General features: G+C 31.8%; 1 protein-coding gene across 2 annotated transcripts; it reads left to right on the top strand.

Moving 5' to 3' along the window:
• Nucleotides 1-221: 221 nt before the first annotated feature.
• Nucleotides 222-27,311, top strand: LOC142332099 (exosome complex component RRP43-like). Of its 2 annotated transcripts, none has more exons than XM_075378315.1 (7): nt 222-430; nt 1,294-1,330; nt 3,030-3,167; nt 10,326-10,620; nt 16,568-16,688; nt 21,430-21,536; nt 27,121-27,311. In XM_075378315.1, the coding sequence occupies exons 1-7, from the start codon at nt 411-413 to the stop codon at nt 27,231-27,233; spliced, it is 831 nt and encodes a 276-aa protein (XP_075234430.1). In that variant the 5' UTR covers nt 222-410; the 3' UTR covers nt 27,234-27,311. The 2 variants fall into 2 exon arrangements, with proteins under 2 accessions (XP_075234430.1, XP_075234429.1); XM_075378314.1 differs by lacking the exon at nt 222-430 and adding an exon at nt 480-599.
• The last annotated feature ends 679 nt before the right edge of the window (nt 27,312-27,990 follow it).

Raw genomic sequence — 27,990 nt, 5'->3', positions numbered from 1 at the left:
TGTGGTATGTTCTTGTAAATTAAATCAATTTGATCATAACAGAATTAATTTATGTTCCAATTATTAAAAAAATTAAGATAAATTTTAATTCATAAATTGTTTTGTTATTTCCGTCGTATTCTGGTATTATCTAGAATAAAAATAAATTTCAAGAAAGTTATGTAAGAATTACTTCATATTTGGAGGTTGGCAATGTTGTCGCTTGTTTTAGTTGTTAAGGTTATGTTGTTTTTCCATAAAGAAAGCGTGTTTGTGGGTTTTGGTTATGGTTCGTTATTGTGATAATGTGATATTAAGAGATTTTTTTTGTGTTAAAGACGTACTGTGTAATTTGTGATTTATTATATAACAGACGTGTAAAATTTAGATTTTTATTTTCTTAATAGTAAATTTGTCAATTTCAAACAGCTATGGATGATCACCAATACAGGTTATTTTTTTTTTTTTTTTGCTTAACCTCCGGGACCCACCGTTAGGTATTGCTTCAGAGGATGAAATGAATGATTTGTAGCGTGTGTAAAAATGCCGTGCGTAACCGGGATTCGAACCCGGGACCTCCAGATGAAAGGCGCTACCGCTCGCGCCACGGAGGCCGGCAGGTTATATTATTAATTGTATTATTTGTTATAATAATTACTAAAACGTTATCTGCTTAAGTTTTCGTGGGATAAAATGTTATAAAATTGCTAGATATTTATTTTTTTAAGTGTTTTCTTTCATTCTTTTAAGCAGTATAAATTTATAATCTTTTTTACGAGTACCTTTTCATTCCTGACCTTTGTTATATTCAGAAATTTATATTAAAATTTTTAATTTATATTCTAAATTTGTTATATTCAGAATACATTATATTAACATGTTAAATATTTTCTTCAGATATAATTGTAGTATAAAAAATTTATATTTTTTGGTATCCAAAAAATCCAAAATTTAAGCATGTAATGGCTCTTTCCCATTAAACTATTATGATTTGTAATTAAAATATTTTTTGTGTTTCCATACAAGAGATATTTTATATTTTGAGTGAGTGAGGGCATACACAAAGCAATTATCATATTTACAGGAATGGCCTGAAATAATTACTACATTATTAGATCAACTAGCAGTTAGTACTGTATTTTAAGCACAAAAATAACAGTCTAACCTATATTGGAAGATTATTCAATTAAAAAGACAAGCACTTTGATTTTTTGTTATATTTACAATTCAACAAGTATTTTATACTGTTTTACATTATTTTGTTTTAAATTTTCTTCAAATTTTAGTTATAATGTTATTTTTTCTTTATTTCAGGAAAATCCACCCAGTTAAATTTTACAGAGAATATCTGGTAAATAAATTTGTTTCATAAATAATTTAGAATAAGTTTTAGGCGTAGTGTACAAAGAATATTTTTAAGTTAAACGTTTTAATTGGTTAAGACTGACAAGAGGTATTTTGAAAGTTTAATTTTAATGTTTACATTTTTCTAAGAGGAAGGAGATGTTTAACACATGATTTCAACATTAGAAGACATTACTGTAGAATATGTAATCAAAATGAATATTAGGAAAAGTAATGTCACATGAGACATAAGCAACATCTACACAAAAAAGGAAGAACTGAAAAAGTAGAATAGTAGAAGTTAACAGACAAAAAGGTAGCGTGTTAACAGATAATTGCAAAATTGATATGAAATAGAAACAAGAATAGCAATGGTAATAAAGATTTAGCAGAAAAAAGATTATGTAGCAGGTGAAGTTAAGATTGGAAGAAGCGTCTTGTGGCATTACATTTGGAATGTACTTTTGTAGAGCTATGAAACACGGACAACAAGAAAGAGAAATATAAAAGGCTTAAGAGTTTTTTGAAATGAGACCATGGAAGAGGTACAAGAAATCTAAATGGAATGAACAAATAAAGTGAATTCATGAGAATATTGAACAAGAATAAAAGCTTAAGCAGAATGATTCAGAATAGAAATACTGTCTTGCAGAACCATATCAAAAGAAGAGAGGGATTGATTTAATCATTTAATACAATTGAAAGCTTTTTCCATATGTATATAATGTACACTTATTCTTTTACTGCTTTACACATTAAGTATTGTATTGGCTTCACTTTAATTTTTTAATTGAATTTAAGTAACAATACATTATTATAAAAAATGTAAGATAATTAAAACATATCTATTAATTAACTACATTAAATAAGAAGACATTAATGAAATTAAAGTGGATTAAACGTCTAGTAATCAGTGTTAGTAAAAAAAGAGATAAATGAAATTAAAAAGAAAATAAAGTGCCTGTTGGATTTTGTATAATACATAATTCTGACTAAAAAATTACTGGAAAACAAAAATTGTATCTATTACTATGTAACTTAAGCACATATTTAATTTTCAGAATTTTTTCAGATTTGATTGTATGTTAATGGTCTTGTCAATTGATTTAAGCAAAGTCTAAAATAAAGAAACTTAATGCAGTTAAGAAAATGAAAATTAACCTTTTAACTGTTATCTGAGATTTAATCATTTTTTTAATATTAGTGACCGATACAGTATTGGCAGATTTTATTTTTCTGAAATTATAATTCTAATTCATTGGGTTCATTTAAATAAATTATATAATTATCAGAAACGTAATATTTATAAAAATCTAAGAAAATGTTAAGTCTATTGATCGATCTGTTATTATTGACTTAAAATATTTTACCTTTCTTGTAGATTTTGTATTATTTATTTCTTTTTCCTCTTATAAGTTTTAATAGGGTGAGACGTAAAATTTTTGTTATAACTGAATTAAATAGAAATTTATTTTCAATGCACAGTGTTATACTGTTTATTTATATGTCTATTTCAATTGTATGGGTTGTTTTGTTATATTTATTCACTTAGATTGTTTTCCATGCAATTTTTATGATAATGCATCCTTTATTCTTTTTTATTTTAATTTGTTATACTAATAGTTGTTAATTACTAATGTATTATAATTATTTGATTATTTTTGTCTTCTCTGATTTTGTTAAACATTGTGATATGTGTATTACAGGCTCATGATATCAGACCAGATGGACGGAAGTTAATGAAGGTTAGACCTGCTACTATGAATGTCGGTTCTATTAGCACAGCTGAAGGATCTGCAGTCGTCAAAATTGGAAGTACTACTGTAATATGTGGAATTAAAGCTGTAAGTGTTTTTTGCTGTTGACAGTAGAGGGTTTTATAAAAGAACTTAAAAAATTTCAAATGAAGTTTTAAAATATGATATCTGTAAATTCTTATCAGTATTTCTTTCACTGTTGATACCGTACTAATATTTACAAGCTCTTTCTGGGAAAATGTAACAGCATTTGACCTAAGTATGGTTTATAGTTCTCAAATCATAGCTTGACTGGCACACTCATGTGGTAAACAATAAAAAAGTATACATATGGTATTTTCTCCAAGTTACAAGTGTTTCAAGAAGGAAACAACTCTTATAGGAGTTGCTACCCAAAAGTTTGGGGAATTTTACCAAAATAAAATTGCTAACTATAACTTATAATTTCCACTGTCTCCTTCAAATCCCCTTGGGCATTGATACAGTGATCCCAGCATTTTTCCCATGATTCCATGCATCCCTAGAAGTCTGCAGGTATAAGTGTTCGAAGCACGTTCTGCGTTTCTTCCTGAATCTCCTCAATTATATTAAAACGACGGCCTTTCAATTGAAATTTTATTTTCGGAAAGAGAAAAAAGTCGCATGGGGCAAGATCAGGCAAATAGGGTGGGTGGGGAATCACTACCGTCTTTTTGGAAGCCAAGAAATTCCGAACGGCTAGCGATGTGTGCGCAGGCGCGTTGTCATGGTGCAGAACCCAGCTGTTGTTACCCCACAGATCTGAACGTTTGCGCCTAATACTTTCACGTAACCGCTCCAAAACTTCACAATAGAACATCCCATTGACAGTTTGACCAAGAGGAACAAATTCCTTATGGATAATGTCTTTGATATCGAAAATAACAATCATCATGGACTTCACGTTGCTGTGAACTAGGCGTGCCATTTTTGGCTGCGGTGAACTTGGTGACTTCCACTGCGGCGACTGCTGCTTAGTTTCAGGATCATACCTGTACATCCATGTCTCATCACCGGTTATGATGTTGGAGATGAAGTTAGGGTCATCTCTTGCTGAATTTTTCAATTCACTACAGACACCTACGTGATTTTGTTTCTGGTCACTGTTCAATGTTCTTAGTACGAATTTTGCAGCAATGCGTCTCATGTTTAAATTGTTCGACAAGAAGCATTGCATGGACCCAAATGACATTTGTACGATCGCACAAACATCATGGATTGTTTGTCTACGATCTGCAACAATAGCCTCTTGCACTTTCGTGATGTTTTCCGGTGTTGTGCTTGTTGATGGTCTTCCTGAACACTCATCGTCATCAACTGTTGTTTTCCATCTTTGAATCGTTTGTACCACAAAAAAGTTTTACTTTTACTCATAGCATTGTCACCAAATGGTTCCACATGCATGCAATCGGTTTCTGCACCAGTATTTTTAAGCATGAAGCAAAATTTGATGCAGGTTCTTTGCTCTTTAAAGTCTGCCATTTAGAACTTCGCTGAAGCAGTAAAACACAATGTTACATAACCCCACAAAAGTCAACAATGCAGCCTCTCACCGTCACAGCTGTTGGAACACTGATTCACAAAGAGTACTGTTAGCCTCATCTAGCGGCAGCAGATCATTCCAGCAATGGTTCACGCGCAAAATTCAAATTCCCTGAACTTTTGGGTAGCACCACGTATAGCAGGTAAAATTGGTGTTTGGTGTGTGATTTCCTGGTGTCGTGTAATAGGGCCTTTATTTTTTTACAAATGTGTAGACGGTGTGGTTTATAGCAATTTAATCTTAACAGTTTATTGCCATGTTAGATTTATATGAACGATTATGTCGGTTCCAGCAGTATGTCAGTATACTGGTAATGAAACGCAGGATATGTTACGGGAATGTTTTGGCCATCGTTTCATATTAGAAGAATTGTAGCTTCCAAGATCCCTAGATCTTACACCAGCAGATTTTTTTCTGTGGGAGTATTTAAGAAGTATATTTTTAAAAACAGTCCTCGTATTCTTGAATTGAAGGATAACATTGAAAGTGTGATTTCAAACATTACTGAGCAAACATTATGAAAAGTGGCTGCAAATGTTATGAAACATGTTCATACCTGCATCGGGATCACATGAAACTATTTTGAACATCTACTGTAAAGTTATTAAAGGTAATTTGAATATAGTTGTATAAGTATTTTATTAATATTTTTATAATAAATTCACATTGTCAAAGGGAGTTGCGTCCTTTTAGAAACACCAGTTAGTAGACGACCATTACTTTAGCAAACCGCAGCAGTACTAAAGTCAACTCACCAAATTGTGTAGGTCTAATCAGACCGACAAATTATTCAGATAGAGGTGGGTCTTGTATGTGTCCCTCACTAGAGGACAGTAGGAGTAAATAAAGTTAGGTATTTTTGCATTCTTATGGATCCACACTTAAAATGGAACACTCATAGTAATAAAATGTTTATAAGTTAGTCTATATTATTTATAAGTTTTACAGAATAAACAAACTCAAAGACCAAAATGTATGTTCAACCTACACCCAAAACACATATTAAGAGCTGCACTCAGTAGGCTGAGATGTTACTTAAGTAATGAAGTTTTTGATGAATGCAAAGTTTTGATCGGTTTGATAAATTTACATGTTCGCATTATTTGTTTGGTACTATAGATATCCAAATAATATGTCTTATAGTGATTATAATGTTTTTAAAATAATATTATAGGTAATTGTAGTTACGCACCTTAAACTGATGAACATACTCTTGACAAAACATCATATTTAAAATTAAAAAAGAGGTTTAATGGCTAAATTTGGCTGTGGCTATGCGATCAGCTCTCTTTATAACTCAGCTTTTGTATGAGGTATGTTTCCATAGTAAATTTTTTTTTTTTTATTAATCTGGCATTTCTCCCACCACCACCCCATTCAGTTGCCCTAAAGCATAAGACCGAATGTACATACCACAAACGGCTACTGTTCCTCAAAACGGTTTAGCAACCAATATCCTAATTAGCTCCTTACCCAACTGCTTGAGCAGAATAAGCATGGTGTCCTACACCACTCGCTTGTGTGTCCCACCACTCACTTGTCTTATATTATTAAAATGGGTAGACACACCCCATCTACATACTAAAATGTATGACTTGTCAATAAATTAAAATTTATTCTGTCAAGAACAGCAATTTGCTGCCACACCTAGGTCGCTGAATGCCAGCAAGTACCTGTCCACCATATTATAGCGCTTGGAGCTACATTTGACCGATGGCCAGCCATTTTTTGAGGATAGCGTCCTATGGCTAGCAGTAGGAGCCTTATATCCCTTAAGTTACTGATGCCGGTTGAACAAAGCAACGGCATCAAGGAACTCCCACACAGTCCAATAATGCGGCTCACGCCACATTGCTCGCCGCTTATGAGTGGCCAATTCTCTCCTTGACCTGTAAGTTTCAGGGTGGCCTGAGTTCTGGTCCCCCCCAAGAGCTGGGCAGTCAAACATCATGTGCATTCAACTGGACTCCCCACAGACGCACAGCTCATCACCTGCCAGGAGGAACCGAAACAAATATTGGTTCAAATTCGCATGGTTGGAGAGCAGTTGGGCTCCTGTTGCTCTTAAAAACAAACTAGAGGCGTACCATCCCCCCAAGTCCTGTGTAAATCTATACAAGGATCTACCATTACTTGTGGCGTGCCATTCTTGCCATGCTTCCATTGCGAGGCTGTAAAGCCTCCTCTGCAGGAGTTCAAACTGTTCAAAATTTAGAACCGGTGCATTGCCATCATCATTCTGCTCCATTACAAGCCCGGCTCGAAACCGCATCCCAAATACCTTGGCCTCCCTACCTCTTCGCAATTTCCACATGGCCACCCGAACTTGCACCACTAAATCGATTGGGAAAGCCTTTCGCAATACTGTGGTAGCCTCGTAGGAGGTTGTTTTAAACACATCAGTGCATACGATTAAGGCTCTGTGTTGGGCACTCCTTAAATTTTGAATAAGTACTCGATTTCTTTCTGACCTTGTGCCCAAACGGACGCAACAAAAGAGGTCATACTTTTGAAAACACATAGGTACTTATGAACTCTAACTTGGCTGAACAGCATTTACACTTAATATGGGGGTTGTAACTGTACAATAATTTTGTCTGCACCCTTGAGAAGCATTCATCTTGGGCACAGAAATCTTTAAATTTTGCATGTCCATCAGCCCTCAAAGTAAAGGCCAGTCGCTAATAAAAAGTGATCAACAGCAGTGAATCTATCAGATGTGATCAATAGCTTCAAACTTTTCATTAATTAACTAGGCATCTTGTTATCAGCTTGTTTGTTTTCTTTACCGTTGTTTGTTGATTGTTATTAATAATAAACAGTTTGTGATTCAATTTTCTGATTGTAGAGCTTCTGAAATTCATTGTAAATGGTGTTAAATTACAGGCCTGAAGTAATGAGTGAAGTAAGCAGTGATTTTGTGAATTTAATGAAGGCCATAAAAATATTCAAAGTTGAGAGTGGAAGGTCTATTATTCAAAAAGAAGATTTTTGAACGAGTGAATATAAAAGTTTAAGAAAACATTTTTTCTTCGATACATTTCACAAAGTGCAATATATAGAGTTGTTACTGCAAAACTATTGTAAACTGCGTGTGAGATGGCTCCTGAAAATTTTGACCGATGCCCACAGAAACCAAAAGATGGAATCTGTTTTTTTTATTTTTGGGCCACTGCAAGAGAGAGCGACAAATTTTTCTCATAACATAATCTGTGATGAACTACAGACTTTTTACATCAGTGTTGAGTCTAGACAATCCGTGCAGTAGTACCATTCAAGTTCTTAGTAGCCAAAAAAATTCAAGTGAACCCAGTTAATATCATGGCAACTGTTTTCTGAGACAAAAAAAAGTGTTCCACTGGTGAACTTCATGGAACCATGAACAAAAATTCAACATAGAGGTTTATCATTCAACACTTCAAAACCTAAGATGTGCGATTCAGAATCGGCAACATGGTATTCTGCCATCAAGAAATTTTCTTGATCGCAATAAGGCAAACCCCCCACACATTATTGTCTCTACTATCTAGAAGATTTTTCTTTACAGAAGGAATTTTTTATCACCAACCCCTCTTACAGCCTGTACTTTACACTTGCCAAGGTGTCACCACACCATCTTCCTTTACGTAAAAGGAAATGACTAGGTTCACAATGATAGTGACAAGTTGAAGCAGCTCCAAACTGAGATTTTTATAGACAGCGTGGTGTTAGAAAGCTGATTCCTGGATACCAGAAATGCTTAGAAAACATGGTTACTAGAAAAATAAAATAGGGCATCTACTAATACATAGGAGGTATTAAATATTTTGTTCTGCTTTTTTCTAATAACTTACCAGTACTTACTTTTTAATTATAAATTATTTTGAATTGTATGTGGGGATGTATCAGAATTTATGTCAGCAGTTGCCTGGCTTTTATTTGTAAATTAGTTGTATTTAAAGATTATAAAGAAAAATAAGGTACAAATGATACATGCTTGTTTAATTTCATATACCTCTTTATTTTGTTTTATGCTCTTCTATATTTATGCTACTAATAAAGAGGAAGAGTAGTACAGGCAATTTGTCATCAAAATAGGCTGTATTTGAAAATCCTTATCTACCGATTGATCTTTTGTCCATGCGTTAGGGGTGATGAGAGAAGCATGCTTAATTCCAGATTTTTAACATCCCCCTCCCATAGATTTTTGAAAAACTCAAAAAGTTTTTGAAATGCGTTTTTCTCTGAATCTATACATTTTAGAGAAAATTTTTACAAACAAAAAATATAGAGGACATTCTCCTCTACAATTAATATCTTTGACGTTATGCCGTATAATTTGAAATTGAAATACTATGTGGAGCAGAAATTGTGAAATACGTGTTTTTTTTTTTCTGTTTTTTCACCATAAAAAATTGTTTTTTGTCTGTATTGCATTTGGAAAAGTTGTTCATCTCAAAAAAAACAGACAACTGTAAGTTGTACAACTTACCATTTGGAGCTTGTGAAAGTGTGCAAATGTTGTGAATTGGGCATGTGTTCGAAACCGGTCTAGTCGCTGAACAATGCTGATCTCCCCAGCTACAGTAACAATAGGACCATGTGTTGCCATTGTACCGCTATAACTCAGGAATGCTAAGTCGTACAAGAATATTGTTTGAATAAAAGTGGTATGTTTTTTGAGATTAACAACTTTTCCAAATGCAATACAGATGAAAAACAATTTTTTCCGGTGAAAAAACACTTTTTTTATAACTTCAGTGCCACCTAGTATTTCAATTTCAAATTATATGGCATAACTTCACAGACCTTAATTGTAGAGGAGAATGTCCTCTACATTTTTTGTTTGAAAAACTTTTCTCTAAAATGTATCGATTCAGAGAAAAACGCATTTCAAAAACTTTTTGAGTTTTTCAAAAATCTATGGGAGGGGGATGTTAAAAATCTGGAGTTAAGCTTCCCTCATCACCCCTGACATATGGAAAAAAACATCAGTCGGTAGGTAAGGATTTTCAAATAAAAATATAAATTGACTGTACTAGAGGGTTTTTGTTTGTTCAGGATAAACAAAAAAAATTACTTGATCAATTGCAACCAAATTTTTACCCATGTTTCTTGGTATAAGTAAGAAGGTTTTTAGATATATTTCATCTCAAAAAAATATATATATATACGTGTGTGTGTAATAGAGGAGATTTACCAGTTGAAGCACAAACATTATTGAATTGAATTAATAATGAACTGTCTGTGTGAGCTTGGTTTGAACTAAATGATTCAAAATAATCAAATGATTATTACAAAAATAATAGAATTAAATTTATGTTAAAATATTATTAAACATATATTAAAAATTTGCTATTTAACCATAATGGATTTCCCGTGGGAAGCCCATTATTCCTGTGGGAATAGAAGTAAAAATTGACTGAGGCAACGAAATACAAGTTTCCATACAGCACGGGTGAAGCCACGATGAAGCTAGTCAATTATAAAAGCAATTTTAATTTTAGTCAGTCGTAAAATCAGTTTTACAACTGTTGGGTTATGGAGAATGCTTATATTCATTTCCATTTGTATCTGTTTTCCATGGCTGCAATTTATTTCTACCCAATATTTTCATGACATTGTTATTTGAAGTGTTCTGTGATTAATGATGAAATAGCTATTGTTGAAATTTTAATGGTTTTTTTTTTCTTTTTTTTTGTCAGGAACTGTGTCAACCAAGAGCAGAAGCACCAGGTGAAGGTTTCTTAGTAACAAATTTAGATTATCCACCATTATGTTCATCTAAATTTAGACCAGGACCCCCAAGTGATGAGGGACAAAGTGAAACAAGTCTTATCACTGAAATAATTAACAGTTGCGAAATCATTGATCTTGAATCACTTTGTATACATAATGAAAAATTAGTTTGGGTATTATTTTGTGATGTTATATGCCTTGATTATAATGGATGCATTATTGATGCTGCATTAGCTGCTATTGTTGCTGCATTGAAAATAGGTATGTTATTTTTTTATTTTGTTTTTTCACCATTACTATTTCTATGTTTTTTAAAAATAAAATTCAGCAGTTACGTATAATGAATATGTCATGTAAAATATAAATTATCAGTCAGATACTTTTTGAATATTTAAATATAGTCTATCGCCTGAAAAGCTAGTTAATCCCTCTACCTACCTGCGATTACAAATGTTATAAAAATCACATGCAGTAGAAGCTGGGTGGTTTCCTTTTTACTTTAGAATCGTGCAGAACTTCTTAATAGTTGATACATTCGTTGATAAAGTTGATATTAATGAATTGTACTAAATTTAACCATCAAGAAGCTCTGATTTGAAAAAATGTATAATCTAAAAAGTTTTAATTTGATATAAATGATAATATAACACTTATGGGTAAAAATTGAAAAATTTATATGATTCTTTTTTTAACTATTTGAAATGTAATCAGCTTATCAGAAATATATAGGATCTTGCTTTCATTCGGATACATTTCTATATTTTAATCTTTATGCATTTATATTAATAATTTTTTTACTTTTATTTTGACAGCATGAACTTTCAAGTTTATAATCTAGTTACCCTAATTAAATGATTGTAATTTACGTTTTTTTTCCTAATCCGGAATATATTTTGAAAAAATTCAATATAATTTATCCTTTCATTAGACTTAATTAAACAAGGATTTTTTCCAAACCAAAAAAAAATATGCATGTTTTAATTACTGTATTGAAACTCATTCTGGTACTATACCAATATTTTTAACTTTAAAATTTGCTTAATTTTGTTTTAAAACATTCAGTTTTTTCACGAAAGAAATATGTAATTATTTAATATATGAGATCCAGTTCAGCCCATCAGTATATAGTGCTGTGCAAATTAATGGTAACAGATTAAAAGTTTTACAGGTTTTTATGTTGTACTTGTATGAGTTACGTTACTCTTTTATTTACATGAAATATATCCTCTTTTATATATATATATTTCATCACCTTTTTCAGTCATTGGAGCATAGTCATTCATTCAGTCTAGTTTTGCACATTTTTATTTAAATTTTTCATCCCGAAACCATATACAGATTGCACTGTTAATCAATTTCTTCTTACTGTGCCATCAACTTACTGATTTCCTTCTTGTATATAGTCTATAAATTCTCAGTACTGCTGAAATTAGGCAAGTTTACAGAACTTAAAATACATTGCATAGAAAATAGTTATTATTTTCACTTGTGAGATTTTTTCCTGATTTAAAAAAATGACAGACCAAGGTCTTGCTGGAGCAGATAGTTTTTACTTTTAACAAAACTTAAAACTGCTTTCCAAAATAATCTTATATTTTTCTGTATTCATCATTTCTTCAATAAGATAATGAGATCCTTCTACTAAAAAAAAAAAAAAAAAACTAAAACTTTTTTTACCAGATGCTTACTAACATTTTGTCAGAGAACAAACTGTGGATGTTTACATTTCTGAGTGAAATAGAAACATCAAAGAAAATCACTTTTGACCAACCTTCAACCATCCAGTTTACATAACCAGTTAGTTTTTTCTTCATAAATTCCGTTAGAAATTGCGTTTCTGTTAGTTCATTGAACTACATGCTTTTCAATCTTACAAGCTTCATTGCACAATTGAATCATGAATTTCAACATCGAAGCTCTTTGAAGACCACAATTTAATTTTTGAAAATAAACTTTAGATAATGTAATCAGCAAGATATGATCTTTTTTAATAGATTATCTATTTCTACCACACTTTGTCTTTCTTTGTAACTCAGCAGAACCTGCCTCTTTTTTCACATGGATAGAATCGACAGTTTTTAAATTCACGTATATTATGCTGCAATTTGAGATTGAAACAATTGAAAAGTTTTTATGGAAAGTTATGATTTTGTTTTTTGGTGTGAAATACATTTAAAAAATTAAATTAAAAAATCAAAATTAAAAATGAAACAAATCTAATTAAATAGCTTTATAAAACATTGTTTTTATTTCTACACTATTATAAAAGAAAAACAACTATTATAGAATAACCAAAAAAGGTGGTGTTGCAAAGAGCACTGTGACCTACTTAACTAAAATTTCCCTTTACAGTGCAATGCTTCAATTAATTTACACAATACTGTACGTTGAAAAATATTCATAAAATAACAATTATTTATAATTGGTAAATTTTTTACTATGTATAAAAATAATTTTCACAATGATTCTTGTTTCATATTTTATTGTGCATATCTTATTATATGACTGAATGGTAGGCATTTCTTTAGGAAATATATTATTGAAACCGCGGCTAAAGCAGAGAAGATAATGGCCCCACTAATATCTTTTTCACATATCTTTTTTCTGTTTTTTACAATATTATCTGATTTTATAGTAGCTACAAATAGGGTTCCAAACATTTTTATTGGATGTGGTTAAAAAAGTCCGACTAAATCACCAAATAAATATAGCTAGTCGTCACATGCATCTTTTGGCTTTTGTAGGATTTGTCTAAATATTGTGAATTATTTTACCGATTAGATACCGTTTTCTCATAAGGATTGTAAATGCATTCCTTACCGTAGTAAAATTAATTACACTTTTTGCTATTGAAAGATTCCTCTGTTAATATTACTGAAGGGCCTCACATATTCCATCCAGAAAAGCAAAACCTGGTCACTACCTAGCTTCATTTAAATAAGTGAAACACTTCAAAATTTTATTGATCTAATTCATTTGATTAATCTGAACATCAATAATTGTGATTTGTAAAAATATTTATAAGTTAGTATAAATGGACTTCTCATTTGTTATAATTTTCACTAATTCAAGGATCAATCAATTATGAACTGGAATTTTGTTTTCAACATTTATTAATACAGAATAAATATCTAAAGAGTATTTATTGATTTTCTATGTAATTTCCTTGAAGTTCTTCATATTCTTACAATATGTTGAGAGAGCTTTTATGAGCCCTTCCTCATAAAAGGTTTGAGGATGTATCATGAGCCAATTGCACACAAATTCCTCTACTTTTTTGTCATTCTGGAATCGATTTCCTCTCAGTACCTCTTTCAATGCCTCAAACAAAAAGAATTGCAGGAAGATATATTTGGCTGTGTGAGGCCTGTGTCTTGAAGCAGAATCGTATCTTTGATTGGCTAATGGTGCCTTTTGTTCTTTAGGCCAAGAGCTAGCAGTAGTTAGCAGCATTTACAGTACAATGTTCATGGAAAAATTGATGAACAATATTCCTTTCCAGTTCCAAAAGATGGTTGGAAGGACTTTTTCTGCTAATGGACACGTTTTCACCTTTAAAGGGCTAGGCTCTCCATTCTTACACCGCTCTATACTCACTGATTTCGATTTAATAATGTAATAATGGTCTCGTGTGTCATCACATATGCAAAGAATTATTTTTCTGCTGAAATTAATTCAGGAGATTTTTTCAAATTCCTGTTTGTGATTTTGGGTCAAAAGTTATGGAACCTGCCTTGCACAGACTTTGTGGCACACGAGGTGCTACTTTTCATGAAAATTTAAAAAGCCCAGTTGAGCAGAGTGGAGATGGATTTGTTTATTGGTAACTAGCTTCTTGTTACCTACATTATCTTGTCACAAAACATTATCTCTTCCGTTGTATGTTAGTAGTGCCAATACTACTACTTCAGACACTCCAGATAAAGCTATTACACATCTATATATTTATACTTTCCAAGCTATGAAAGTAATAAAAAGTATTTTTCTTTTTGGATAAATATTTCATGTGAAATGTAATCAAAACTTTATTGATAGGTCACATAAAACCACTTGCCTAAACTATAAGCATAATAAAAAAAAAAATTCATATTTTTGTATGTTTGTATTTTCTCTTTCATGAGAATGACATTGTCATATTTCATTGATGATTGCAAAAAAATGGAATAACATTTTCCTTCAAAGTCTGCTTGAATAAGATAAAAATATTTTTTTATATTTATAAAAAATATATATATATTTTTAGCTTGAAAAGTTCAAAATGTACAAGCATAGAGCTACATGTAGATTCATGTCGCATTGTTAAAAAACAGTAATTTGATCTATCTAGGTCACCAAAGGTGTAGAGCAATTCATGATCTTAACGTTAGACCTTGTGGAAATTATGCAAGAATTGATCACAGTACAAAAAATGCACTAATCAAACAATCTCCGTAAAATGTAGTGGCAAACATAAAACTAATTACTGTAAACAATCCTGTGTGAAGTGTTAAACTTCATGTACAGCAATGTTGTAAAACAAAAAAAATAGAGGTGCAATTAGATCGCTATAATTGCTGAAAATTGTAACTGGTTGAAATGAAATATAGACAGAATGATTGAATCTATTTATTTAATAAGATCTGAAGTTCCCGAACTCCTAGGTTTCATCAAGACAAGTAGTAATTTATCTGGTTTGAAAGAAGTGACAGCAGCAAGCTTCCTTAACAATTCAACAACCTGCGGTGAAACAGCAACAGTGTCAACTTCCCGTTATCAAAAACAACATACTGCAAATGAAGCCACCAAAAATAAAAAAAATTATTTCTTGTTAATATTTTGATATATTAATATATTTGCCAAAACATTGATACCAAAATTTATAATGCATCAGTGAATTTAATTTAATTCTTATAGGTATAGTCATGAATTTTTGCAAACTGAAAATATTGAAAACCGATTTTCTGATTTAGTAATGCTTAACAAAAATTTATTTAAAAATCCTGTTACATTTTTATTAACATTAGAATTTTGATTTTTATTGAAAACCTTCGAACTAAATCAGATATTATAATACTTGGTTTCTACAATATTATAACTTTTTCCAATTAGAACATTTACTACATTGGCAGTACTGTTAAGAGATACATGGAATGGTCATGTATATTGAAAAAAATTTTAAACATTGCACATAAATAGAAAAAAAATATAAAATTATAAAATATTTTATACAAACAAAAAATGCAGTATCAAGGTCTTCAGGGCTGTACTAATGTTATGACATGAATAAAAAATATTTTGTAAAAATAATGAAAAAATGCATACGCTGTCTGTTCAGAAAATAACTGAACTTTATTTTTTTAATCTTTATTATTAATTTTATAGATTATTGGTCCTTGTCCCCTTCAAAGTACTCTTCTCTGCAGCCGGGCATCATCATGCAAAAGCAATATCCTGCAGAATAGCTTCCCATGTTGTTTGTTCTTTATAGCAATTCTAAGATTTTTTTTAACTTTATACAATACGTATCGGCATTTGCCAAGAACCTTTTAGGTCCCAAAAAACAATAGCCATAAGCTTCTTTACTTCTTTATAACTCAATTTTTTAGTCAAAATTTTTTAAATCCAACATCATCAAAGACAATTGTGATAGTAAAGCACCAATTTTCTCAAATGTTTTCTTCAAAATTTTTAATCAAGCCATCTGTTACCACTGATAGACAGCCAGTTTATTCTTCAACATGAATGTTCATTTGCCCTTCTTAAATGAAGGGCACCATTGTTGTACTATAATATTCAAATACTCATCATAATATTCAGCAAGTAAACATCATAAACTTGCCTGTGAATTTCAGCTACAGAATTGTTTTTTGCCATAAAAAATCGGAACTACTCATCATACTTCACACTTGGCAATTATACGTTCATTATATATGGATGAATATAAACAACAAACAACAAAAATACTGAACTATTGTTGCTAATAGCAGCACTAACATTGAAGTAACTGCAACCGCCATCTATTTACATTGTGGATGTAGGCAGCAAATTCAAAATAGACCTTTTAAAACTCGCTTTCTAGTAGTTGCAAATAATCTCTTTTTTTTAAAAAAAAGATTATGATTGATTAATAAAAATTTATTTTATTTTAGTAGTAATTATATCTATTTAATGAACTGGTATGTAACTTTAAGTTATACCTTTTTTTTTAGCATTCTAATTTTTTTTCTAGTTAAATTACCGGAAGTAATTTATAATGAAGAAACATCTTCTACAATTGTGAATGATAAAAATTTAACTAGTCTTAATATAAAATGTGCACCAGTCGCTACTTCATTTGCAGTATTTGTTGAGTAAGTTATTTTACTATTATTTTTTAGTAATGTATGATTGATTGAAAATGCTTATTGTTTTTTTATACTGTGAAAGTAACAAAGTTTATTTCTGTATTTGCTTTTACTTTCACGTCTAGATAGTGCTATAGCAGAGCTCTAGAAGGTAAAGTATTGTAATTGGTCTAATTTGGGCGTATGTGGTTTTCAATGAAGCCTTCAATAATAGAGTAATATTGTTTCTGTAAAAAAAATCTTTTAATTGTATTTTAAATATTAATAAATTAAGATGATTTTTTTTAAATGGTTCTGTAATTTACTGCAAATTTCTAAGGAAGTATAATAAAGTTCTTTCTTGTATAGTGCTGTTTTACATGAAAATAGTTCTATTGTCGGTTGGGTAAAGTGGATGTTGTGATTTTTTACTTTACCGTCTAGATAGGGGAAATACCTTTACCGTAATCTTTACCGTTCATCTAGAAGGGGAAATATTGTAATCGGTCCAGTTTTGGCACATGCGGTTTTCACCGAATCCTGACGTTTAATAGACCTAGAAAATCCAAAAAAATGAATGGAAATTCTCCAGATGTTAACGTTCGCATGTACGTGTGTGTGTTCCATGTTGGCCTCTGAATCATTTTGTAACTACTGGACTGATTTTGATCAAACTTTATCAGATTACTTCTATATATGGGGCAATGATACCATTAAATTTTCAACTTAAAAGGTCAAGGGGATGAGGCTGTAGAGCAATGTCACCCCTCATTATCTCAAGATTTCGCCTAAATAAGGTCATGTTTTTCTTACGCGAATTCGTTAATGATTAAAAAATAACAATATTTGCAAAAAAAGTTTTGCAAAATCACACTCCTACCCTAAAAAATGCTCCAAATACTCTTATTTTGTGACATCACAGCTGAACGGTAGAATTAAATAAATTAATAATATTTAAAGTATAAAAAAGTCTGGCTGGATCTCTAACTCGATTGCCTGGTCAACTCGGTGGTGTCTGGTGCATTAAGCCTCACGGCTACACCAGTCTGCCCCCATATAAGCAAAATTTTTTCTATTTAAGTTGTGAAATTACATTAGTTTCATTAGTGCCGACTGTCAGTGCTAGTATCGACATACCTGCGTGAATTAAATGCAGTAAGCACACGCACTTTAGTTAGAATCATTGAATTGAATAAATAAAAGATATTATATTTAAATAAACTGATAAATATTTTAAATTAAGTTGTGTGTGTAAGCCGTGCATCAGAAACAACCCACAGTTGTAGGACTTTCCCAGAACACAGCTTTAGCTATGTGAAGGGAAAAATCCCACAACTGTGTTGTCAGTTTTTTGTTAAATATCTTTTATTTATATTGAAATTGTAGGAATCAATTTTGTTTTTGTAAATAAATATCAGTGTGTGTGTGTGTCCATTCTTTGGAATGGAAATTGAGTAGTGATACAACATTACTAGGAATAGGTTTTTAGATAATTAACTATTTTTTTAAGGAAATAGATTTTTTTGAAAATTTGGTTAACAATACATTTTTTTCAGCTTTTTTATTGTAAAAAATCACTTCTGCCACAAGTATTAAAGCAATAAATGATTTTCGACTTGATGTAATTAGAAAAAGAAAATCATTCATTTGTCATCTGCGTAGTTCTTCAGTTATGTGACCTCCTGCATACCTGCACTCATATCTCCGGATTGTCAAACTTATTCATTATTTTATATTTTTTATAATTCACCATGTAATCTCAATTAAATATGTTAACAAATATTGATGTTACTGTTGGTAAGAATATTCCTGGTAGGGTTGATGCCGGTGTTCTTTGGGTTTCAATTAACCACACATCTCAGGAATGGTCAACCTTTTTCTTTCTTTTCCTGTTTAGCCTCCGGTAACTTCCATTTAGATAATTCTTCAGAGGATGATATGTATGAGTGTAAATGAAGTGTAATCTTGTACATTCTCAGTTCGACTATTCCTGAGATGTGTGGTTAATTGAAACCCAACCACCAAAGAACACCGGTATCCACGATCTAGTATTCAAGTCTGTGTAAAAATATTTGGCTTTACTAGGACTTAAACGCTGGAACTCTCGACTTCCAAATCAGCTGATTTGGGAAGACGCGTTCACCACTAGACCAACCCGGTGGGTAGGAATGATCGACCTGAGACTACAAGACTACATTCATTTCACATTCATTCATTTACATTCACACATATCCTCTGAAGTAATACCTTATGATGGTTCCTGAGGCTAAAGAAAAAAAGAGAGAGGGATTGTCCCTGTTCAGCAGAGGTGCATCTTGCTCAGGAAGATGGACCGGCTGAAATTTATTAATTTTCTCTCTGTTAGACTCCACGTCTTAGGCCAAATACTGGATGATATTCAGTTGGAGACCTAGCAGAAAAATTCTCTGGCTTTCATTGATGCCACTGAGAATTCAATTTCAAGAGAGAATTGCTCCTTGGTTTACTAGAGAGTTGTCTTTCTTGAAACAACCTGTGAACCATTTCAGGAAAGTGATCCTGAACAATGAGCGGTTTTGGTAATTTACAGTCAAAGACAGAGGTCTGAATATTTTCAGTTGGTCAGGATGTCGAAAAAGGGATTCCTGGCATTCTTTTGTTAGAGCGCAAAGAAATGAGGATCCTTGGAGCATTGTGTGTAGAGTCCTAGAGTGTAAGCATAAGAAAAATGTTTTTTGTCAGCTCTCTCGACCCTGCAGGGTTGTTGTTTCTAATAAAGCCAAGATTTTAAATATTCTCTTGAATGATCTATTGCCGGATGATGTAACTAATGAAACCTCGTATCATCTGCGAGTCCAAGAGGAAGTTGCTGCTTTTCACTCTGGTATTTTATCTGTGGAAATTACAAAGACTCTCTTTCAGTTAAATTTTTGTAAATCAGGTAATTTGCAATTCTGGTAGGAATAAAGCCCCTGGTTTTGATGGAATCACAGTGGACCTCTTGTTTGTTCTAATGAAATTTGTATTCGTACTTTGAATTTTTAATAGGATACTCTTTGCTGGCTATCTGTTGTTGGAAAAAAGTGATCTTAAATTCTTGTTTAAAGGTTGTGATAAGGATCGAATTATGAGCTCCTCTTATAGGCCTTTAATGCTCCTACCAGTTATTGGAAAGGTTTTTGACAGGTATTGTATCTTTCTATTAGTAGTAGGTTGAATTTTAGAAAGTTGTTGATAAATGAACAATATGGTTTATGCCCAGGTAGGAGAATGGAAGATGCTTTTCTTAAGGTTATGAGCATTGTTTCTTCTAGTGAGTCTGAGTATGTCTTAGGTATCATTTTGGACATTTCAGGAGCTTTAAATAATCTATAGTTTCTCTCTCTCCCCTTTTTTTCAGAGAGAGCTTGGGAGGATCAATTCTGGTTTTGATCTGCAAGTTAACTGGAAAACAAAAAGGGATGGAACATGGTTGCTGGCTTCCTGAGATTCTTAGCACTGTGGAGGATGGCTGAGCGGGCCTAAAGTTGTTATGAATATATAGGTAGAATAGCTGCCTGGGTGGCTAGGGGCCCAGCTGAGTTCTTATTCACCAAAATAGGCATTTTGACATCGAGCCCAGTTAGCTGAGGTATTCACTGTTAGAATGAGAATGGAATGTGTTGAGAACTCTGTGATGGAGCTTTGGTATAGGAGGGTGTAGGCATTGACCTTGCTCCCAAAAGTGGACCAGAGCAGAGAAAATAGGGTATGTTTTCATTAGAGGCTTATTAAATTTGTGATTTCTTTATTGACTTTTTAGTAAATCAAAAGGACTTGAGTAAATTGAATTGTAGGACAAAATTGTAGTTGCGATCAACACCTGTTTTGTTAGTATGAGAATAGTATTTTTGGTGTTTAAAATCCTCAGTCAAGTAATTATATGAGTGTATAGTCTAATTGAAGTTAGATGTGGGAAGAGTTTAGTATGAAACATTTGGTGTTAGTGGAAGACACAAGTATTGCGCAAATCAGTTAATTTGATAGTTGAGGGTTGTAAGTTATGGTAGGTGGTCATGGCTGGAGGAAACCATACAAAGGTGATCGTAGATTGTGTAAATATACTGATGGAAATGTCTGCCAAGGCATTTCCTGACAGAGACCAAACTGATGACTGTGATGTGTTATCAGGTTTAGAGGGTCTAAAAGACAACCTTCAGTAAAGCCCATCAGGACTTGGAACAGAAGGAGTGGTGTGGTGACTAGGATCATCAGAAGATGGGTCTTCCTCTGTAGGAATCAGGATGAAGTGAAGAAAGGAAAACATAACAAGAAATTTAAGAAACAACTTTGAATAGAAAAATTAAGTTATTTTTAACTTTTGTCTTTAATTAATTTTTTTGGCTTATGTACCTAATTGTCGAGGAGAAAAAGAAGATTTACAGTAAATAATATAAACCATGTATAAAATCTTGTAGCTGTGTGCAGGTAAAACCAACATTTGACTTTTTTCTTGATTACAGTTTTAACAACAGATGGTTTTTAATTATATTGATAATTTTTTTGTTGATAAATGTGAGGAATTTTGTAATTAATATATTTGTTAGAAAAACAGAGAAATAAATTCTATTTTTAATTGGTTTTTGCCATAAAGAAGTTGAAGCTGTAATGTGATGAGATCAATGGGAGGCTACTAGTATGCTGTTAAGAAAGTTTTAATTAATTATTAATACTTAGTTAATTTTTTCTTGTTACACACTATTAATTATTATTTCTGTTTGAATGTGTTTGTGATACTGTCTTTTTACAGTAATATTATTTTGGCTGATCCAACTCAAGAAGAAGAACGTCTTAGTAGTGGCGGCCGAATAACCGTTGTTACAGACGGTAGAAAGTTATATTCTGTTCATAAACCAGGTAAAAAAATTTAATTCTGGTTTGTTCTAACTGTCTTTTATTATAGATTATTTACAAAGTCTTCCTGAAAGTAATACCCACTTACATAATAAAAAGAAAAATTGACAAGGATTTTTGAGCAAAACATTCTTTTTTTTTTAAGTAACTTAAGCTATTTTTCTACATAGTCAGCATTTATATTTAAGCACTTTTGACTGTCTGACAAGTTTTTGTATTTCTGTATTGTATTTTTCCACTTCCAGTTCATTGAGATAGTCACCATTTTCTTCAAATCTCATCGCTCTCAAAACTTTCTTCTCCAAAAAGTCTTTTATTTTGGTAAACGGATGATAATTTCCAGGATTTTGATTTCTCAGTGGCATGACACTGTGAGCTGTCATGAAGGAGGAAGGAGCAAAATACTGCTAATTAACAGGCCTAGTCTGCAATTTTGAATGGCCCACCACAATTTTTTTAATATTTATCAATATGCCTCGGCATTTACATGAGGACCATTCAGAAATTTCTCAACCTGAGAAAGAAAACACAAGATTTTTCAAAAATTTTATTCTTTCAACTTAGTCACCTTGCAGTTCAGTACATTTAAATCAGCAGCTTATATAATCCAATTTATCCAACTGTAAAATTATAAAATTGTCTCAGCTTTAACCTCATCATGTGAAGTGAATTTTCATCAAGCAAGTAATTTCTTTAGGTTTGGGAAGAGGAAGTAATCACAGAGAGCCAAATATGGCGCATTTAGAAGCAATTTGTGGTGCAGGTCATGGAATTTTGCAGCAACAGTCTGGGACTTGTGTGCAGGCGTGTTATCGTGGTGAAAGAACACTTTCTTTTTGGTCAAATATGACATTTAGCCTAAATAGTGTCCTTGAATCGACCCAGTAATAAAGCATAATACTCCTCAGTGAGTCCTGGCTTTTTCCAGGCAATATATGAGCATCACACCGTGAGAATTCCAAAAAAGTGGATGGAACCACTTTTACTTTCTCAGTGAACTTACTTGCTTCCATCCACTGTTTAGACTGTTTTTTATTCGAGGAGTGTAATAGTGAATTCATATTTAATCTAGTGTTGTAAGACATCAAAGAAACTCAGTGAAATCAGCAGTTAAATAAGTAATTTCCTCAAGAAGTGTTCAGTCAAATGCAATTTTCAGTCGACCATTAACAAATGTAGCAACCATAGAACAGAAAGCGTTTTTTCATTTGAAAATTGTGTAAAACATAGTGGACATGGTCTACCAAGATGTTAGGAAGCTAGTCTACTTCAGTCTATGATCATTTAATATGGCATTGTGGATTTTTATTTTTATGATTTTGTCAATCATTTTTTGTTTTTACATTGCAAGCTTTCATCATGTTGAGTGAATATAATTTAAGTTCGGTGGCCCACTTTTTTACTGTTAAAAACAAAAGGGAAGAATCCTTTAAAGTGGAATCAAATTTATTTTGTATGTCTGTCAGGGTTAAATTTTAAAAAAAGGTAATTTATGATAGCTCAAACCTCACTTCTATTGATTTTTTAAAAAATGTCAGATTTTTTGTTTTCCTCAATCGCCACAAACAAGCAATTAAAATGCTATCTGAAACTTTTAGCACATTATGTAAAGGATCATACTAGACAAATATCATTGTGCCGTTTCTGTATAACTCATATGTGTTAATAATTCATCTCTTTCTTTGTTTATTGATTCAGAGATGACAATACAGCACAAATACAATTTTTTTTGTTTATCACTATGCTTGCAAGGAACCCATCTCACAAATTTTATAACATTTATAAAACAATAAACATACTGATTCACATGGTTTATACAATTTGAGTGGAATTTATAAAATAAAATGTAATGATTGTGACTATATTTATTTAGGAAAAACCAGTAGATCTTTCAAAACTAGATTCTCTAAACATTTTAGATATTATAAAAATGGATAATGAGTTTCTCTAATGTTTCTAATCATCTTATTAATAACACACATTCAATATCTGGTATTCAAATTTGGAAATACTGGAAATTGAAAAATATTATATGAATACAAATAATAGGAGTTTGACATTTTAGAAAGATTTATATATATACGAGGTGTGATCAAAAAATACGGTAAATGAATTTTTATAGCGGCAACTGCCGATACTACATCCTTATGCTGTAATTTGTCCAATAGCGTGATCAACTGAGACAGACAGGGACAAGTTGTAACACGTTTGAGCTTGCCAGTCAGCTGCCAGAGCCGCTAGAGTGAGGTTGTGTTTATCATGTCTGTTGCGCAACATGGATTTTGAACAACGCATTAACATTAAGTTTTGTTTTAAGTTGCAAAAGAGTGCCAAAGAAGCTCATGAAATGTTAGAATCGGTGTACGGCGATAATGTGGTAATTTTGAAGACTGTGTACAAGTGGTATGACCGATTTAAAAATGGAAATGAGTCTGTTGAAGACAAGCAGCGTGGGGGACGTCCAGTAATTGCAAAAACAGTTGAAAAAGTGGAAACAATGGTTCGTTCAAACAGGCGAATGACTGTTTGAGAGCTATTGGAAGACCTTAACATCTCGTACAGATCAGTTCAAAGCGAAATGACGTACGAAGAAAGCGATCAGAAAAGTGGACCAATGGCTTCCTTCTTCACCACGACAACATGCCGTGTCACACCTCGCTTCTCATTCGTGAGTTTTTGGCCAAAAAATGTGTTCCTGTCTGTCCACATCCGCCATACTCACCAGATTTAGCACCATGCGACTTTTGGCTCTTCCCTAAAATTAAAACTGTGCTTAAAGGAAAACATTTTGACACCATTGCTGACATTGAGAGGGCCACGACCGAGCAGCTGAGAGCCCTTCCAAAAGACGCCTTCCAGAAATGCCTCCAGTCATGGAGTCAACGTTGGGATAAGTGCATTGCTAGCCAAGGACAGTACTTTGAAGGAGATTAAATAGAATTCTATGTAACCTTATTACTTTTTTTAATAAAAAATTATTCACTGTATTTTTTGATCATACCTCGTAAATGTAAAAGTAGATTTAATTTGATCAACCTTCAAACAGAGTATGAGGATGACACGATTATAAAAGCTGGAGTAGTTGGCAGCACTTCTTCAGACATAGTTAATTTTTAATTCAATCTATTTCAACTCTTTTCAGTAATCTAACATTGGCTAGCCAGACCACATGTATATTTATTCTATTTTATTTTTATTTTTTATTTTATTTTTATTAATTGACATTGTATTTCTATATATGTAATTTTTGTAAATTAAAAATTTTTATATTATAATGTTTATTTTTAATTTTATTAAAAACTTTTTAAATATATAAAAGGTAGTACTTCATTTTAATTCTTAACTTTGAATCATTAAATTTTATAATTCATATTTTAAAAAATCTAATAATGAAATTTGAATAAAGTTTTATTCTTTTATAAGAAATAAAAAATTTTTATTACTTCGTAATATTTATGTGTAATATTTAATTTGATGTGAACATTTCAATAAAAATTTAATGCAACTGATGATGTGAGAAATTAGCAAAAACATTTTTGCATGTGTAGTGGAATAGTAAAGTTAATAAAGTGTAAAGTAATTGTAAAGTTAATAGTAAAGTATTTTACTTTATTTGTTGTTCTGTACTTAGGTTGATCAAATAAATATGATTTATGTATATATATGTATGTATGTATATGTATTTATTATTATTATTATTTATCAGATATCATATAAAATTAAATTTAAAAATGTAATAATGTTCAAAATATTAACTTTATATTGTGGTGTTTAAAATTTCAAAAAACTGTGTTTTGCAATCCAATACTAACACCAAATACATCTTACAAAGGTCTATTCACTGTTAGGTAATGAAGCAGATTTTATACTAAAAGGATAATGGAATTATTTTAATTACAGCTGTCACTGCCATGGCACCAAGTATCAAGATTGGTTGTTCCACCTGTAATTACATAAATACAGTGTCATTTATGGTGTAACTTCATTTTTTAAATAATGTATTAGATAAATGTCCTTCGCCATTTTCCACACTGTTGTAGTCTGTCCTGGAGATTTCATTGTTACTTGCATCTTGTCAGGGATTGCTCTGATTTCTTCTTGCATGGAGACTTTGTGTTCATTAATGTTATAAGATCTATTGTTGAACATTCGAGGCTTCAGATACCTCCAGAAAAGATAGTTGCATACTGAGGCGTGGAGAATGTGCCAGCCATGCAAATATCTCCTATAGAAATTATGTGGCCTGAAAACATCTCTTGAACCGTCATCATTGATGCTGAGAAATAAGCTCTTATTTCTCTTTGAAGATATAAGTGCTTATGATTTCAAAAATTCCCAGAACACCAAACAGTTACACGTGGACTGTGAAGAGGACATATATGAAACTGCTTAGAATTCGTATCAGACTGGTAACAAAGATTTTTGTTTGTTTTCAGCGCCCAACAAATGAAAATGCGCTTCGTCACTCATTAGTAGGACTATTTCATCATTAAAAAATTAATAAAATTTGCACAAAATGACCTGATTTGTTTTGTCTCTCTTACTAAAATCTTGTACTGCCATCATGAAAGTTCAAATCCTTGTGTAGGGATCTTGTGACGCTGCTGTGGGAAAATTGAAGGGCTAAAGCAAGCTTTCTGGTTGAGCGCTGAGGGCTACTCATCAACGCCTCTCTGACTCTGTCAGTGTTTGAACATTTGAAGTAGTTCTCATGAAGTCCTGGTGGCTTGTCGATTGTAAAAGTAATAATTTGGAAACTTTTTTATCCATAACTTTACCTTATTGTGAGGATATTGTGCACTACGATGTGGAATATTGAAATGCTGACCGAATAATCACTGTGAACACAACTGAATCTATTTGTAAAATATGTTTCCACTATGAATGCGTAGTGTACAGCAAACCACTGTTCCATTGTTATTGAAATGGCATCTACCATCATTGTTATTGAAATGGTATGTAATGTTACAACCATTTTGATTCTCACTTACAATCAGAGTCGCTGACTTATTTTGCTGAAAAATTTTCAGGTGCCCATGAGACTGTACATAAGAGTAACCTTTCAAAGTTTAAATCTGTGTTCTTATCGTCTCATTGAACATCATTGAGTCATATAGTGGAGGAACATGTCTATTTTTATTGTACTCTAGCTTTACCTGCAATTTTCTATGTATTAATTGTTTTAAAGTGTTTTATCCTTTTTTTTGTTTTTGGTGATTGCCCAATCTTTTCTCTATAAAAATAACCATACATTTTTCTTTTATAATAATGTTCCTTTTTACAACTTTGAAGCCATACATTGTGGATGAAGAATTGTGTGCATTTAATTTTGTCATAATTGTTATACAATTTAAAATGAGCAAGAAAGCATACAACATATTCACCAACATATTTGGTAATATGTTGGTGAAAAGTTATTAAAACTATGGGCAAAAAATAGCTGTTGGACAGGTAAATGGAGAAATTGTAGAAATTATCTATACCGAGAAATGTACTGATTTCTAGCTATGCATGAAAAAAACTTTTGTTTGTTAAGACTTATTAATAATTATATACATTTTGTTTTGCTTTTATTTTTTTTTTATAGGTGGAAGTTCATTATCAGAATCAGAACTGCAAATGTGCATTAATTTGGCAAATGGTAGAGCAGAACAGATGAACAAATTGATTGAGACAGCCATAAATACTCCAGAAAAATAATGTTTTAAATATCATGTATATATATATATATTTTTTTTTTTTTAAATTAACATTTTTAATAATAAATAGTTTAATTAAAATTTTTCTTTGTATTTTTTAAATCCTCGTCATCTGGTGTTTTTCTCTTCTAAATCTAAATAATACTGGGTGAGCAACTTCAAACAGCGACAGACTGAACACAGTTATAACATGTAATATTTTATGAATGAAATGAAAAAAATTAAATTCTATATTTATATTGGCAAAAGTTTATATATTTATTATATTTTTGGAAAATTTGTTTGTGAAGGCCACGTTGCTCAGCAAAACTTTCTTGTACTTGAGTTATCATATTGAGAATCACCTAACAAAACATTGTTGTCAATGCCATAAATTTCTTTTTGAACATTCACATTCAGTTCATCAATAGTGTAGGGATTCAATTTGTAAACCTTACCCTTCAATTAGCACTAAAGGAAAAAATTGCATCTAGACAAATCTGGGGATTGCAGAGGCCACTGACTTCTGCTGACAGTTTGTTCTGTAAAAGATGCATGAATGTGTGATAGTGAATCATTTTACATGTTACATGTTGTAAATGTGTAAACGTTGTTGGAAGAATCCATCCTTTTTTTTTTACAATCTGTTCAGTGGGCATAGAATTTTTTTGAAAATTTTTTGGTACACCTCTGTTTGACAATCTGGTCAAAAAATATCAGTCCCACTATATGATTACCAGAAACAGCATACTGTATATAGATTTTCTCATCATGAAGTG

Source organism: Lycorma delicatula, chromosome 11 (assembly GCF_047948215.1).
Source record: "Lycorma delicatula isolate Av1 chromosome 11, ASM4794821v1, whole genome shotgun sequence".
Lineage (NCBI taxonomy): Eukaryota > Metazoa > Arthropoda > Insecta > Hemiptera > Fulgoridae > Lycorma > Lycorma delicatula.
The sequence above is the reverse complement of the archived record's forward strand: the minus strand, read 5'-3'. Positions and strand labels throughout refer to the sequence as shown.